A 17,967-nucleotide genomic window follows, 5' to 3' on the forward strand; every position below is an offset into this window, starting at 1 on the left:
GGGAGATTCTTTGTTTTAGCATTAAACAGCAAAGGCAATTGCACTGTGGAAATATGCTTGCAGACTCTTGCTTTTATGATCCTTACAGCGATTTGCGATTACTTGATAAAGGCGCATTCCACGTACGCCAAGAATCTATGGAGCTCTCCTTCTTCCAGAATATCGTTGTGAAGCATATGGAATCTGCCAAAGATACTCTTTTTAAAAAGTAAGATCAGTGTATATTTTATTAGTGATGGTGTTATGTACCTTCAAGTCAACTCCAGCTTATGGTGACCCAGTTATAGGTTTTTCTTGGTTTGCCATTGGATTCCTATGAGGCTGAGAGAGTGTAACTTGCTTAATGTCACCCCATGGGTTTCCATGGCTGAGCAAGGATTTGAACCCTGGTTTCCCTGGTTTCCCTGGTTCCTCATCCAGCACTTCATGGGATGTTTTAGTTTTATTTTGTTGCTGAATACACTAGACTTATAATGTCAGTTTTCCATTGGTTGTCACCTGAACAGTTGTATACAGTTTTCCTGCTTGCCATACACATTTCTTTTCTGATGTTGTTCATTGTTGCTTCCCGCCTCAATTAATAATAATAATCATAATAACAATAATAATACAATAAAAAAGCCTGGACCCAAAATAGTCCCAATAAATCTACTGCTTTTCCTCACAGCAATTCTTTTTGTTTTGTACTAGACAATGTCACATTTTTGGACAAAAATGTTCTATGTCATTGCCTTGTGAAGCATGATGCAGAGATCAAAGTGGCATACTCTCATTGCCAGTATGTTGGCGTTATTCAGGTGGAGATGGGATTCTTCTTGGATGAGGAAATAAAAAGCTTAGATGGCACTCTGACCTGACCTTTACCCTGGCCTTAGACACATCCCTGCACACACAGTGGAATTCTCTGGTTAGAAAAGGCCCTCGAACTCACTTAATGCTATATTTTTATGCTGGTACATGCAGCTTAAAAGTCAGTCACACCTAATCTTGGGATTTTGTGTTCTCGATCAGTTGTCAAGAAGGATTTTTTCTTCCTGTCAGTGAAGAAATAATTGATTTCGAGATGAGGTTTCTAATCTCATCCCATAGTGGGCTGTTGCATGCAGATAGCACTGGCCATAAAATTAATGATAGCATTTTCAGTATTACTGTGATGTCCTTCCAGGACTGATTGAAACTTTCCCCTGCATTTTCTTTCATTTTGGTTCAGGCCATAGTATGTTTAGTGTAGAAAAGTTCTTTGTATTAGTTGTGGCAGGAGCTGTAGGATTCCCCTGCATTATTTCCAGGTTTGGTTTGCCCTTTCCCAGCATGCATCTATTGTAGCTGGAAGCCTTTAGTTTGGGAGCAGTCTTTGCTGTGAGCAGGCAGAGAGCTGTCTTTTTGGTGGCAAATAGGCCCAGACAGCTGGAAAGGGCATTTCTTACACGTTAGTCATTTTAGTTACCAATTTAGCCAAATCATTTACCAAGTTAGCCATTTTAGTTACTATCAGCCAGAAAATAGAGGAATTCAGGAGCTGAAAGACCCTGCACCAGCTTCATTGAGTGAGGAGAGCAAACTAACATCAGACCCAGAAAGATGACATCCGGAAGATTGCTGAAACTGTAAAGTACCTTCTGTTTAGAGCTGGGGAGGAGAAAACTCTTTATTTTGTCCTTTAAATTAAATTTCCCCCCTTTTGAACTTTACATTCAGCTTCAGAGCCTTTTTTGGGTAAAGAGTTTGATCTCACCAGAGTACCGGCGTTGCACACCCAAACCTGCCACCACCTTTAGTTGGGTGTGTCTTCACAATTACTCTTCGTGCATTTGTTTCCACTTCAGCCATAATTTTCCTCACCAGGAAGGTACTTTGCAGGTGATTAAAAATAGATTTTCGGTCTACTGCTTCATAGAGTAGGCAGTTGATATTGTAAGTAATTTGATTACTTCATATGAGAGGTATTCATTTGTTTGATTGATTATATTCCTCTTCTGTGAGGTCAGGATGAATAACAATTACTCTGTCTGAGACTGGGATAAAAGGCTGTGATCTTATGCATCACTTTAAGAAAGCCAAAAGGTCCTTTACTATGTGTAATGTCTGTTATAATTTTTCAATCTCAGGGAATTTAAAATGGCTTTTTAAATGGTTTGTTTGAAAACGATTTTTTTTGGTAGCATGACAAAATCTTGCATAGAAGCAAAACTATTGAAAAATATGTTCAGGTGAATCCTTTCTTCAAAACTTTTCCTTATTCTTCCAGGTGGTTTCCAGAAGTGCAAAATATCTATTACCAAGGCAATAAAAGGAAGCAAGTGCCCACAAATGCCAGCAGTGCCAAATTAGAGTCTTTCTTCAACTGTGCTGCGACCTTAATGACCCAGCAACTGCAGAGTCTGGCTTTACTTTCAATGCAGGATTTCACAAATTTAATTGTACAGCCTCCAGTAAGTAGGATTCGCTGGCTGGACCACAAGTCCTCTCTATGTCGGTTGCATTTTTTTCCTCACAAAATGGTATTTTTCTAAAGCGGCATTACAAGGGCAATCCTCATTTTAGAAAGATAGACTTTCGGTTTTTAAGCCTGCAGCATTTTCATGCAGTGTTCTCTTAGTAAAAGGAGAAAAAGGCATCAGCATTTCTAGACTGCCTCTGATCAACAAAGGAACACAAAACCAAGTTTTTTATTTGCCCCAGTGAGCAAGAGAGTAAAAACACAGATGACCAGAGGCAAATTTCAGAGGCAGTGCATTTGAAATATTTATTTAAATCAAAATAGAGAAACAAAGAATCAGAGTTATGAAATTAAAGTACACAAGAAATCAGAGGCAGATAAATAGATGAATGCATTTCCCCCCCAGAAAATAGAATGTGTCAGTTAAATGAAAAACAAATTCTGTAACTATGTATTTTCAGGCATAAGGTAAAGTGACTCTCACATATATATCTTACAGTATAGACAATTTATAAAATTTACACTAAATAACTAATAATAAATAACATTTATTAAAGTCTATGTTTGCCCTGAGTCTTGCACCAGTTTCCATTTTCAATACTGGGAGTTCCTCTAAATGAGAAAAAAAGTATCTGAAAGTCCCAGATCTATACAGAATGTTTCTGTACAAATCAGTTTTCATCATCCCAAAGTATTTTCTCAGAACTCCTAGTATTACCAAGGATTTTTAATTTCTACTTCTCAGGTCAGTTTAAATCAAACCAGTGTTTTCCAAAATGAAATGTATTTCTACTTGGTTTTCTGTTTGTATTATCCCAGAACTAGCTAAAATGTTTACATTAAGTAAAGGCTGTTGTTCCCAGGACAGCAGAATCAGGAGAGATCAAGTGAAGGAAAGGGGAGCGTTTGCACCAAAACAAAATGATCCTAATTGTTAACTAGTGTAATACTGCTAAAGACCTTTAGCTGTTAATTCCTGAATAACAGTAAAGATAAACAGTAAAGTAAAGTAAAGTAAAGAATAACAGCAAAGTAAACAGAGTAGAAGTAGACCCACGTTGAGTGGTTCTTTTTAACTGACCACTGGCTAGTATTTGATATCTGGTGATATTATTTCTGTATGGAGGGGGCATTTCAGTACAATGGGGCAGATGCACCATTATTTTTTCCTCAGAAGTAGTGCTTATATGCTATATTCCTGAAACAAACATCCAAATGAAGTGAAAGGAAAATGAACTTTGAAAGGCTAGTGCTTTCTTGGTGAGATATCTATTGACTGGACATCTGCAGAAAAGCTCTTATGAATACATGTAAATTCGACCATGTTTACATTTGAGTACTGATGAGTTTAAATGTACCAGATAATAATTTAAACCCTTTTTGTGTTACTTCAGCAACATCTGCTTAGACACCAAAAGATGAACACTAAAAACATCAGATTGGTGTAAAAGCCTATCAGTGTTTTGACTATGATTTGTTTCATAACAGTAACTGGACTTTGATCCTGAAGAAGTTTTGGCAGCCTCTCCCCTCCATGTGGGTGATCTTAAACCATTAGTTAAAATAAAAAATATGAGAGGACACTCCTGTTTTAATTGGCAGGCTCCTAGTTTCTAACCACAATTGAGCCACTTGGCATGGTTTTGGGGCCATTATTTCTTCCACCCATCTCTGGAATACAATGGGTTTGCTGCATTTTAACTTGGGACGTTTGGAGTTGCAGCTAGATTTTAATTAAGGCCAGTCTGACCCCTTTGCTTCTTCAAAACATTAAGATCATTTTTGTATGTTGTACTTTAGCTTTTTAGAGTGAAGCCTTCAGAGGAATGTGTGCCTAAACAGCAAGATGGTCTTCATCAATTTGTTGATATTCCTCATACCAATGGCAGTGCACCAGTCTTCTTTCAAAGACAACTGTGTGGACAGCAGAATGGATAGTGCGCAGGAGCATCCACTGCCAACCTTGAGTAGGACTTAGATCCAAAGTATCTACTGCCAGGATCTAACCACATCAAAGAGAAATAGATGGGATCTATGTCAGCAAGCATGATAGGAACAGGAACGGGAGCAGGTCAACAGAAGGCAAGGAGAACATTACAGTTAGACACAGTATGTCCTCAACCAGGTCTTATGGTCTGAAGTTGAGCAGGGCCACAAGTAATGCAAGAGATGTATGCTGCCATAGGTTCACCACACCACATGCACATCCACTGTGGAAGTACACTGTGAAGGAAGCACATCAGGTCTTAGTACAGTTGGTCTGCCATTTCCATGGATTTTTTATATACGGTATCAACTATCCACGGCTAAGAAATATTTTTTTTATTATAATGTTTATTGCAATTTTTATATACATTAAAAAAGTATCTTACTCTCTGATTTTGTATTAAGTCATTATGTTCACAACCAGAAAGGAGAAAAAAAAAACAACACCACAATTTCCAGATCTGTCTTAATATGTGGACGGAGAACAGTGAGAAGAAGGGCAGTTTACCTAAACTGACCAATTTTCTACCTGTAAGTACATAAACCAAATTCACCTTAAATCCTCCACCTTTTCCCCCCACATATTCCCCTTCATTGTTTAACAAGAGGTTGCAAAATACTAAAAAAACATATTTTTGTAATAAAAGGAATAGTTATCTCTATTTTTCCAGTATGTTCCTCACTATCCATTAATTCCATATTTCTCCAAGCCTTCCCCATTTCTTTTCGTAATCTTGCTCTGTTTTCCCTGTACTATACATAGTCATTTTATCCATTTCTTTTAACTCCATTACCTTTATTTTCCACTCAAACATTTCTGGAATTTCCCTTCCCTTCCAATGTCTAGCAAACACCATGCATGCAGCCGTAATGAGGTACAATAATAAGCTATTTTGGTTTCTGTCTAATTTTGCGTGTGGTGATTCTATCATGTTTAATAAAAATAGTTCTGGAATTAGGGGTATTCGTATTTCGGTTATTTCTTGTATTTCTTTATGTAAAGAAATATTTTTTTTAAATGAATTGCCAATACAATTGCCAGTAAGCAAACATTGATTATGCTATTTTGTACAAGGGACACACCATTTTACTATGCCATGGTATTTAGTGGGACTTGAACATCCACAAATTTTGGTATCCACTGTGGGTCCTGAAACGTCAGCAAATACCAAGGAGCCACTGTAGTTCAAGGCCTTGGTCCCTTGCAGTCCACATTTCTGCAGTTTTCCCTTCCACCTGCTGCTTTTGCATGCTTTGGGGCAAAACCAAGTGAAGTGGGGGGGGGATGGTCAACTGCCACAAACAGAACAAACATGTCAATCATTGTTTTAAAAACTTCAGCTGCAGGACAGCATTTCAGTTTTACACAGCTTCAGTGACAATTATGCCAGTATCCTAAACAGAAGTGCCAGTGTGTCAGAGTTAGCACCCAGAACCCCAGACCATCAACCAGTCAGTTTGGTGATATAACCAACAGAACTTTATTGACAGATCCAGAATCAGACATGTGCCTCACCGAGCTTCTTAGCTGAGACTAACCACACCCCTCCCACAGACAAAGTAACAGAATTCCCAAAAGACAAAATCCCCTCCCATGCAGAAACCCGCCAAGCGAAGCCCCTCCTGGTTCCCACAGAACTGAAAGCACATTCCCCCCTCAGAGAGCCAGGCCCTCAAGGCCACCCGATAAGACACCTGGCCCTGCTATGCACTACACATCACTATCTACATTACTAACTGCAGCTAAAGCCCCATCATCCCCAACTACTATACTTCAACCCTAATCACTATCTGGTAGAATACTAACAGGATTCTAACAGTCAGCCCCCCTGAAAAGAAGACCCCCTCCCCCCAAAGACAGAAGCATAGGAAAGCAAGAAATCAAGTCACAGAGGAAAGAGAAGGTTTGTCAGGGTACTGTGCATGAAAACGAGCCACCAAATCAGGCACATTAACATGAACAACAGAAACCCATTCATCATGATCAACAGGAAAATGCTTCCAGCATATAAGATACTGGAGTTTGCCCTTATGCACTCTAGAGTCCAGAATTTTAGCAACTTCGAAATGTTGTTGCCCATCAATCATCATAGGCAAAGGCTGAGAGTCAGTAGTCTTCCAATGACCCGTGCCCCGATCCGGTTTCAATAACCTAAAATGAAAAACGGGGTGAAGATGACGATAGGACTTGGGAAGAGTGACCTCAGCAGTGACATCATTAACCAGTCTCTTGACAGGAAAAGGCCCAATGAATTTGGGACCCAACTTCTTAGAGGGAAACCTGGACTTCAAATGTTTAGTGGACAGGTACACCATGTCCCCGGGCTTAATGTCCCAACCGTCTGACCTTTTCCTGTCCGCATTTTTTTTGTATTGACGCTTGGCGTCCTCCAATGCCTTAGTAATCATAGGCCAGGCCCCCTTGACTTTCTCAGACCATTGAGTCACTGAAACAGGGTCAGACTTTTTGGCTGGCAACGCAGGCAGCAGTTTGGGTTCAAAGCCATAGTTAATCAAAAAAGGAGATTGTCCAGTACTCCTATGGACAGCACTGTTAAAAGCCACCTCAGCATGAGGGAGTAAGTCATACCAATCGTCCTGCAAGTAATTAGTGTAAGACCGAAGGTATCTCTCAAGTGCCATGTTCGTTTTCTCACATTGTCCATCAGTCTCGGGGTGATAGGCCGTGCTGAGCGCCAACTGAACCCCCAATTTTTTCTGCAATACCCTCCAAAACTTAGAGGTGAAGGTACTGCCTCTATCTGAGATTATTCTATCCGGCAAACCGTGATATTTGTATATATGGGAAATAAACAGATCAGCTAGCTTAGAAGCTGAGGGCATCCCTTTACAAGCCACATAATGCGTCTGTTTAGAAAATGTCCACCACCACCCAAATGGTGTCTCTGCCCTTACTTGGTGGCAGATCAGTTATAAAGTCCATAGCAATGTGTTTCCATGGTGTATCAGGCGTGGGCAAAGGGTGAAGTAAACCTCTAGGCTTGCCCACCACAGGCTTGGCCCTAGCACAAACAGGGCAACTCTTAACATAAGACTCCACATCAGCACGCACACCCTCCCACCAATAGGTGTTGCGCAGCTTGTGCCAAGTCTTTAGATAACCCCAATGTCCAGCAGCTTTAGAATTATGGCACAGCTTCAAAACGTCCTCTCTCATGGAAGCTGGGACATAGACCTTAGAATTTTTCACCCACAGGCCCTGAGCATTACGAGACAACAAGTCCTTGTGGTGTAGTAGCCAGTCATCGGCATCTGCCACCCGCTGGATTCGTAGCAGAATGTCATCCAACTGAACTTCAGACCTAGCCTGTGTAGGAGGTGGAGTTGAAGCTTTGGCTTTGCTACGAGTAATCACGGCCAGGCCCAACTGTTCAGGAGAAAAGATAGTTTCCACTGGGATGGCATCCTTCCCCTCATGTTGTGGCAATCTAGATAGTGCATCAGCCAAAATGTTTTGGCGCCCAGGGAAGAACTTCAGCTTAAATTAGTATTTATAAAAGTCCTTGGCCCACCTCCTCTGTTTGGGGGTCAGCTTTCGAGGAGTTTGCAATGCCTCCAAGTTCCTGTGGTCAGTCCACACCTCAAAAGGTTGAGGGGCCCCCTCTAAGAATTGTCTCCAACTTTCCAAGGTGTGTTTAATGGCATAGGCTTCCTTCTCCCAACAAGGCCAAGTTATTTCAGCCTTTTGGAACCTCCTAGACAGGTAAGCACATGGCCTAAGTTTGTTCTCATTGTCCCTTTGCAACAATACAGCACCCATGGCAAAATCACTGGCATCCACGTGTACAACAAAAGGTTTATCTGGGTCTGGGTGAAGCAAAATGGGTTCAGTACTAAACAACAACTTCAACTGGTCAAAGGCCCGCTGGCACCCCTCTGACCACAGAATTGGAGTTGAAGGTTTGGGCACTTTGCTGCCTTTAGGCACCACTTCCCCCCCTTTCTTGTCCAAAGATTTAGTTTTTAACAGGTCAGTTATGGGCAAAGCAATCTTGGCAAAATCAGGAATGAATTGCCTGTAAAAGTTGGCAAAGCCCAAAAACTTTTGAACATCTTTGTGGTTCCTTGGTGGCGCCCAATCCAATACAGTTTGAACTTTAGCAGGATCCATTTCTATGCCCTGGTTAGAAACTCTATACCCCAGAAAGTCTAGTTTTTCAGTGTGGAAATGGCATTTAGACAGTTTTACATACAGTTGATTATCCAACAGTCTCTTGAGTACCTCTCTGACCAACTTAATGTGGCTATCCAAGTCTTTGGAGTAAATAAGCACATCATCCAGATATACTAGGACCCCCTCGAATAATAGGTCATGTAGTACCTCGTTAATATGCCTCATGAAAATCCCAGGGGCCCCAGATAAACCAAACGGAAGAACGAGGTACTCAAATGCCCCCAGGGGGCAATTAAATGCAGTCTTGTATTCATCCCCCTCTTTGATGCGCACACGGTAGTAAGCATCCCTCAAGTCCAGCTTGGTAAAAACCTTGCCTGTGACCAACCGTCCCAGCATGTCCTTCATTAAAGGCAAGGGGTATTTGTTGGTACTACAAATCCCATTCAAATTGCGATAGTCCGTGACCAATCGTAGAGAGCCATCCTTCTTTTCCCTGAAAAAGACAGGAGCGGCAAAGGTCGAAGTTGATGGCCTAATAAACCCCCGGGCCAAGTTCTTTTCAATAAACTCCTTTAAGGTGGTTAGTTCCCTTGGGGTCATTGAGTACAACTTAGGCTTAGGCAACGGCGCCCCCGGCTCTATTTCAATGGTGCAATCCGTCTCTCTATGTGGAGGCAGCACATCACATTCCTTGGCTTCAAAACCCCCCTGCAAATCTTGATAGCACTGAGGGAAGGAATCCGCTCCCTCCCCAACACAGTCTATCATCCCCTCTCCTTGCACAGTCTCCAAATGGGCAGCTGCCTCCTTTGGAATCAATCCCGGGCGTGGCACCGGCGGGAGGAGAGGAGGAAGCACAATAGCCTGGTCAAGGCAATGCTCTCTGCAGATCGGATCATCAAAAATCAATTGTCTGTCCCTCCATCTTAAGGAGGGGTTGTGGTAATGCAACCATTCTATTCCCAGCATTAAATGGTAGTTGTAAGTGTGCCCCACCACCAACTGGAGTTGTTCCCAATGGTCTGCCACACCAAGCCACACGGGGGCGGTTTTCCTCTCTGCTGCTTGCCCACCCATCAAAGACCCATCCATCTGCGTGAAAGGTATGGGCTCTTGTAAGGGGTGAGTTGCAATGTCCAAACTGCTGACCACAGCAGGGTTTATCAAGCACCTGGTGCACCCACAGTCAATGGCCTCAATCAGTTGCATGGCCCTTTTCTTTGGCCCCACCATCAAAGTCACAGTCAATGAAAACAGGGGGACACCCCCACTCACTATTTGCACGCAGCTTTCTGTTTCATCAGCCCGCCTTTCGCCGCTTTCTAAGGCAGGCTCGGGTAGTTTAAAGGCCCCTCCTCAGGCTCTGAACTTCCACTGTCTGTCCAGACTTCTGATTCCCCTTCCTCCGCTGCTTGCAGGCTGCGATCAGCTGAAGTCTTTTTCTCTGGCTTGCCTTTCCCCCCTTTAGCCGCTTTGCCAGAGGGGGCCTGCGGGGGGTTGGGTTTCCTCTCCTGGCCCTTGTCAGGACAGGCTGCAATTAAGTGACCTTTATTGCCGCACTTCAAACACAGGCCCAGTCTGCGTCTTCTCTCCCACTCGCTCTCCGCGGAGCTTCCTTGCTCTTTAGCTTTCGGGGCTGGGGCCCTGTTTCCCTTCCCTTTGGAATCTTTCACTCTCCTCTGAGTCAGCATCTTGACCTCCTGCTGGATGGCCTCCGCCTCTCCAGCCAATCTGATCCACTCCATGGTGGTGGGGGGGTTGCCTCTAGTGAGAGCCCATCTCACAATCTCCGGACGCAGTCCCTCTTTAAAGTACTGAATCTTCATGCCCTCGGTGCAGTCAGGCACTTGGGCCACTAAGCTCCTGAACTCCATTGCATATTCAGACACCGACCTGGATCCCTGATCCAAAGCCTTAAGTTCAGCCAGGGCGATGCTAGCTCGAAAGGGATCTTCAAATCTTGCCCTTAGAGCTCTCATAAACTCTGCTAGGCTTCTCAGCTCAGTGGCCTGGCAGTCGTATAGCTGCACCAGCCAGTTCGCAGCCTCCCCCTTGAGGTGTCTAGCCACACACTTTACTTTGGCTGTCTCGTTGGGGAAGGTGGGTCCCCACTCCTCCATGTGGTCTGCCATTTGCGATAGGAAGTAAGGCAGTGTTTGGGGATCCCCATCAAACTTGACTCCCAGCCTCCTAGCCTGGGCCTCCTGCGCTCTGTCTTGGGGGGGGGGGCACCGGTGGGGGACCCTGGGGCAAAGCCTCTTCCTCCCCAGCTCCCACGCCAGCTCCAGCCCCTGGGGGCAGCACTGCTGGGGCAGGGGCCGGTCCTGCTCCTGCTCCTGCTCCCCCTCCTCCTTCACCCGTGAGCCGTTGGAGGACCTCTAGGATCGTGGCTAGGGTGCCCTGGACCCCCTCCATGTCCACCGTCAGCTGTTGTACCTGCGTCTCCAAGTCGGCTTCCTCACCAGCAGGCAGCTGCAGCGGCTGTGTGAAGCCTGTGTTCCAGTCCGACCAGCGCGCAGCACGCCTTCGCTCCTTCGTTCGGGGTGGCGCCACTGGCAAGCCAAACCACTGCACAGGTGCCAGTGGGGTTTGCGGCAACTGCTGCCTCACCGCCTTTGGCACGGCCCCGGTTCCTCGAGCCTCCGTCTGAGTGTCCTCCACGGCCTCGGTCGTTTGGCTTTCCTTGGAGGATGCAGTTTCCCCCTTGGCCTCCTGGTCCGTCATGGTTGTTGCAGAAATTGGTGTGGTGAGTCTCAGCTAACTGTCAGAGTTAGCACCCAGAACCCCAGACCATCAACCAGTCAGTTTGATGATATAACCAACAGAACTTTATTGATAGATCCAGAATCAGACATGTGCCTCACTCAGCTTCTTAGCTGAGACTAACCACACCCCTCCCACAGACAAAGTAACAGAATTCCCAAAAGACAAAATCCCCTCCCATGCAGAAACCCGCCAAGCGAAGCCCCTCCTGGTTCCCACAGAACTGAAAGCACATTCCCCCCTCAGAGAGCCAGGCCCTCAAGGCCACCCGATAAGACACCTGGCCCTGCTATGCACTACACATCACTATCTACATTACTAACTGCAGCTAAAGCCCCATCATCCCCAACTACTATACTTCAACCCTAATCACTATCTGGTAGAATACTAACAGGATTCTAACACAGTGACTTGTAGTTTGAACAACTTGCTCTACCACTTGAGTCCCCTGAGAAACAGATGCATCATTATATTTGGGGAAAAACCCAAGGTTTGCAGCAGGAAAAATGGTATGGGAGATAATAGGTTAGTCCCCAACAATGTAGTAGGGACTGAGAAGGCTCAGTAGTCAGGTTGAGTTTGGAAAGAAACGTGAATTGGGATGACATTTGGAGTAGGGAAGAGGAAGGCCTTCCTGGAAGGAACTGCTGTCTGGAGCCCTGATGCAGAGAACAGTACCCTGAGGACAATACTACAAGTTTGTTTTGTATGTCCTACTTGTTATGGATTACATATGCATCCCAATATTTATTCTTTATCCTCCAACCAGCTGAGGTGGACAGACCATCTTTGTCATTCATTGCCATGCCCTGCTGCATTACCTGGAAGGTAAGAGAAAACCTGTCCAGTTAAAGCCTCATAAGTGCATGCATGAAGTGTGCATGTGTCTGTGCATACTTCAGTATCTCTCTGTTGTTGCTCTAATACTCATAGCCTCCTTACATTTGTTCTCATGTAGCAAGCTCCAGGGAGATCTGGCTGACTTAACATTTAAAAATATGCAGTCCTCCCAATAGCAGGCATTACAAATAAGAACAGATTGATACTACTAAGTGAAAGAACACAAGAGAGACCAGGGAAGAAAAGAGTGAGTAGATCATTATTTGCCTGGTCCCCAGAAAGTATGTTCCTATCAAAGATGATGCCTTTCATCCAGACATTCCTAACTTAAGCCACTCCTTTATTTGTTTAGTTGTACGCTGGCAAAGAAGAAAATATATTGTGGGGTTGTTATCCATTAAAAACAATTGGTCCATCTGCCAAAAAATAGAATTTTGGATTTTTAATAAACCTCAACGTTTGTCACTAAAAGAGCTGCAATTTTTTCAGTGGCTTTGCTGAAGCCCATGCAAGTTATTAGGCATCCCCCAAACGTTGAGGTTTACCCCTCTTACGGCTTCATTTTCTATATTGAATTCTGATTGGCAAGTTTAGTAGTATCAGAAATGGTGTTTGAAATTGTACATGATATTTTATATGGTTATATTTCAACTTTGTTATCTACTATGATGACCTATGGTTATAAGCAATTCAGATTTGTGTTCTGAATCTTAAGATAACAATTCCTTATGAGCAATGAGCTATTTTGAAGCTTTAGTAGCGCGGAGACAATGTTGAACATCCTATTGATTTGAATTGGTCTGATTTGTTGAAACATGCTAAGGGATACCGGCAAAAACCAGTCTTGTAGCTTCTGCATACCAAACGTCACGGTTTTGCAGTACGTTAAAGCCAGTCTCTGGGAGACCAGGGATGTTATGAAGAAAACATTGACCTGGTTAGCATTCCAAAAAGAAAAAAATGACCTTGATGTGTGATTTGAAGTAACAGACTAAGACAGCTTGTGGTTTCACTGCATTCGCTACTATCGCACGTGCCCCTCCTTGCTAGTAAACATGATTGTCATTCCTGTTTTCTTTCAGAGAGAAAGAGAGAGTTTCTCTTCCCCAGAGATGAGATGCAGGTAGCCCTCCAGAGGTTGTGAGGTTGCAACTCCCAGGTTTAATTTGGGGAACAAAGGAGGACGAGGCACCGCGAAATGTATGACATTCAAGAAAAATGGGGGACATTACGAAATAAAAGCTAAAACACTCATATAAATAGAAGCTCATGCTTCGTAATCATGCTCAAAATGGAGGACCTTTTGGAATTCCTCCTGGGCAGAAGGTTGAAATGTAGGACATGTCCTGAGAAAGGAGGATGCCTGGTCACCCTGAGGAGAGAGCCAAGTTGTGGATAGCTCAGCCAGAGAGACTCTGTTGGCCGCCATCTGCTCTCTTTCCACCTTTTTATTTAGGCCTTTGGCTCTTAACTGTAGAAAAAGGAGCTGCTTTTATCCTTTTCACTTTGTTTTAATTTAGTGTTTTTAACAAAACTGTTTATTTAATGGGTTTTAAATATTTTTTATCAAATGCGTTTGAGCTGCGTGTTGTTGTTGTGGGCCTTCACGTTGTTTCCAACTTACGTTGACTCTAATGTGAATCTAATAACAGGGTTTTCTTGGCAATATGTATTCAGCAGGGGGTTTATCCTGGCCTTCCTCTGAGGCTGAGAAAATGTGACCTGCCCAAGGTCACAGAGTAGGTTTGCGTGGCCAAACAAAGATTTGAATCCTGGTCTCCCAAACTCCTAGTCCAGCACTCAAGCCACTACATCATGCTGTCTCTTGGGGTTTAACTGTACTTTGTTTTAATTTTTAAAATAATAATAATAATAATAATAATAATCTTTATTTCTACCCCGCCTTTCCAAAATGTGATCAAGGCGGCTTACAGGTAAGAAGACAATAAAATACAAGTTAAAATATTACATATAAAAATTAAAACATCATCAGAGGAGTAGGGACGGGAAGCAAACAATCAAAATATCAGGGCAAAAATAAGACAACAACTTTAAGGTAGTTGGGGCAAAAGATAACAGGATTACTGAAGTGGGAATGCCAGCCGAAATAAGTGTGTTTTTAAATCTTTTTTAAAAGAAAGTAACGATGCAGAGGAACGAAGCTGTACAGGGAGCTTGTTCCACAAAGTGGGGGCAAAGATAGTAAAGGCCCTCTGTGAGGTCGTTACAAAACGAGACTTAGGGACCTCCAATAGGTTGGCCCCAGATGTTCTGAGTGTGCGAGGCGGACTATATGGGGAGAGGCGGTCCTCCAAGTACCCTGGACCCAAGCCATAAAAGCTGCCTTGGGTCCTATAATGGATGAAAGGAGGGCTGTGAGCAGTGTCCCTGATTCCTGGTTATGCTGGCTAGGGATGGTAATGGTAACATTGGGAGAGAGCCACATTATCCAGCTTTTCTCTATAGCTATGGAAGGGGGAGAGACATTTTTAAATGTTAAATAGATGCATAATTATTGTAAAGAGAATCAGCATTAAAGGAACAGTATAAGAGCATTTGAAATCTAGAATAGCTTTCTTCTGCCCCTGGAGAAATGTTTTTACAGTATAGATGGGTACTTAAGGAAATTGTATTATAATTGTTACATATGTTAACATTATGCTGGTTTTATAATACAGAATGAGTGCACAGTGTAATGGTTTGAGAATTAGACTATGACGAGACCAGAGTTCGAATCCACATTTGGCCATGGAACCCCATTGGGTGACTTTGGGCAAGTCACTTTCAGCCTCAGAGGGAGGCAAAGGTAAGCCCCCTCTTAACAAATCTTGCCAGGAAAACTCTGCGATAGAGTCACGTTAGGGTTGCTCTAAGTTGGAAATGACTTGAAAGCACACAACAAGGCATTATAATCTATCTGTGTTATATCAATATATCATGCCCTTCCAATTAAAGTCACAGTATTTAGAGCAATTTACAAAGAGTGCAATTGACAGCATGCTTTTTAAAAAGTTTGCAATAAAATAATACACATTAATAAATGTCCTAAAAGAGAGAAGCAGGGATTGCAACCACAAATGGCTTTTAAAAATAGAAGTTCAATGATGGCTATTCTAGTAAAAAGTCTGGGTTCGTTCAAAAGTCTTAATGTGCTTTCAGTAGTTCTGTGAGTTTCAAAGCAATAGCTGATTCAGATTGAACTCTGTGTGTCTGTGTGCATTGTAAATGGGAAAACCATACATTACAGCATGAATGCAAAACAGAAGGGAAATATTTTATATAAGGGGTTCCACAGAGCAAAATCTGGATATAGTCAGTACAAACAAGAAAAATGTGTTTGCAGCACAGTTTAGATTGTTTCCGTTGCATTTATATATTTCATTAATATTTAAGACATCCCAAACAAAGCTTTACATTTTAGCGTTAAAGAAAGAGTGAGATTCATCAGCATAGCGTAGCTATAACTGAATTCTGTGGTAGCATTTACAATCTTAAAATGAAGATAACATTGCAAAAAGCCTAACATGGTTTTCATGAGTACAAATTCATGGCAACTGATGGACTGTTGCATATAAATAAAAATTCTTTTGCCTTGAATTGTTTTTTTTAAGCATGACTGAATTCTTGTGTCTTCAGTACAATGTTCCCATGTATTTGCTTTGGTTTTACAAGAGCCTTCAGTTTTCTCAGAAGTGCTCGGATGTTTTATATTTATGGCACGTAAAGCTCTTCCAGAAAGTGCATTCCATACACAATGAAAACAAAAGTATAAATTGAGACACCCAGATTTCTTCTTGTAGCAACACTCTAAATCACAGGTGGCTGTCCGTGGCATAAACATTTTGTTCCTCGCAGTCTATTTCTGGAGAAGTGTAGTAATAATAATTCCATTTTTATAGGAACAGCTGATAATTCAGGAAACATTTTTCTCTTGCTGATCACGAGTTGATGTCTGCTGTAAACAGCCGGAGCAATGGAGAAAACTTCCCTGTAAAGTTTGCTAGAAGTCTGCAAACTCCGGATCTCAGATATACTGCTGCCAACAATTGTTGCAGTGGGTGGCACAGAAACCCATCTATCTTAATCTGGCCAGAAAAAAAGCTTATTTTTGCCTTTATCTATTCAGTTTACTTGTGTACTTTGTGTCAGTCATAACCCCCCGCTCCAGCCCCCTTTTCACAGGAGAGAAGGGTTTTCTTCACAGGAAATGGTATATTGTTTGCTCACAGGAAAGGTATACTGTTTATTTGCTAATTCTTTATTCCATTTCTGGTTCTATACTTAAGATGACTCAACTTCCCACAATGATCAAAGTATGCACAAACTGTTGACACTGTTCATTCACTTCTCATACAACTCATGCACACACCTCTCCGGGGTTACAAGCACATCAGAGAAAAGAGTCTCGCCCTCTCCCTGATGCTAAGTTTTGTTAGGGGAAGGGACACACAACCCCTCCTTGTGTAGAAAGAATATTCAAAGGGGGTTATGTGTACTTTCATCCACTGCTGGAGCTCTGTACTGCCACTCCCAGTGTAGGATTAGGACACTTGGAGAGCAGGGTTCAAATCCCAGCTTGGCCATGGAAATCCACTGAGTAGGTCACACTCTCTCAGCCTCAAAGGATGTCAAAGGCAAACCCCCTCTGAAGAAATTTGCCAAGAAAACCCTGGCATAGGTTTGCCTTAGGGTCACCATAAGCTGGCAATGACTTGAAGGCACACAACGACAAGAAAACATACAGGGAACTAATTCATCGCATGTATGTCCATTGGATGTTTGCCAGGAGACTGGCCAGCCCTCGGAAGCTCTTGATTCATTTAGGAGAACCCCCTGTGGTCATCCTGCCATCTGAAATGCCACGATTTGGCATTCTCCTTGCCATATGAGGTGGCGCAGACCAGAAACCTAACACTTCAGTGAATGCTGTGCTAAGACTCCAGGCACATTGATATAGATGTGTGATCATCTGCCTCTCTGAGCTTCTCCGTGCCTCATTACACGTAAAGCCCTCTCACCTTCACTGGTAATTTCATGGACTTTGAACACCCTTTGACACACAAAGCGTTGACACTCTGTGAACTTCAGTTGGCAAGGACAGAGTTTATTCTGCTGTTTTCCTTAAACATACATACCTCAGTTTATGGCTTTTTGCAAAGTTTGCCTAACAGGTTGATGATGAGAATGAGGCACGTGATGCAGGCACCTTACTCTAGCTAAGGAGGTTTGGTTCAGCTCAGTCCCAGAGTGGAAGATGGCCTAACAGCTTCCTAGGGTTTCGCGGGAGATATTAACATAATATATAGGATTTTTTCCCCATTTTTTTTTATTTTTTATATGACACAATTACAAACAACCATACCAATAATGATAACAAACACAAGCCATGTGATGTCCTGCCAGGACTGATTGAATTTCCCCCTGCATTTTCTTTCACATTGGTTCAGGCCATAGTATGTTTAGTGTAGAAAAGTTCTTTGTATTAGTTGTGGCAGGAGCTGTAGGATTCCCCTGCATTATTTCCAGGTTAGGTTTGTCCTTTCCCAGCATGCTCTGTTGTAGCTGGAAGCCTTTAGCTGGGAGCAGTCTTTGCTGTGAGCAGGCAGAGAGCTGCCTTTTGGTGACAAACAGGCCCAGACAGCCGGAAAGGGCATTTCTTACACTTTAGCCAAATCAGTTACCAAGTTAGCCATTTTAGTTACTATCAGCAAGAAAATAGAGGAATTCAGGAGCTGAAAGACCCTGCACCAGCTTCATTCTTTATTTTTGTCCTTTAAATTAATTTCCCCCCTTTTGAACT

At 42.9% G+C, this 17,967-nt stretch overlaps 2 protein-coding genes across 2 annotated transcripts in view; both read left to right on the plus strand.

Moving 5' to 3' along the window:
* LOC149313646 (dynein axonemal heavy chain 7-like) overlaps window positions 1-4,819 on the plus strand; it is a 44,037-nt gene extending 39,218 nt beyond the window's left edge. The window contains exons 10-12 of the mRNA XM_089519548.1: window positions 89-208; window positions 2,249-2,432; window positions 4,241-4,819. Coding sequence (XP_089375674.1) covers window positions 89-208; window positions 2,249-2,432; window positions 4,241-4,378 — 442 coding nt within the window. The 3' untranslated portion in view covers window positions 4,379-4,819. The remainder of the gene's footprint in view (window positions 1-88; window positions 209-2,248; window positions 2,433-4,240) is intronic.
* A 7,135-nt stretch (window positions 4,820-11,954) lies between these two features.
* LOC149313647 (dynein axonemal heavy chain 7-like) overlaps window positions 11,955-17,967 on the plus strand; it is a 200,027-nt gene continuing 194,014 nt past the window's right edge. The window contains exon 1 of the mRNA XM_089519551.1: window positions 11,955-12,155. Within this exon, the coding sequence (XP_089375677.1) occupies window positions 12,036-12,155 (120 nt within the window). The 5' untranslated portion in view covers window positions 11,955-12,035. The remainder of the gene's footprint in view (window positions 12,156-17,967) is intronic.

Source organism: Sceloporus occidentalis, unplaced genomic scaffold, assembly GCF_023333645.1.
Source record: "Sceloporus occidentalis isolate IW3139 unplaced genomic scaffold, rSceOcc1.0.p SCAF_4, whole genome shotgun sequence".
Lineage (NCBI taxonomy): Eukaryota > Metazoa > Chordata > Lepidosauria > Squamata > Phrynosomatidae > Sceloporus > Sceloporus occidentalis.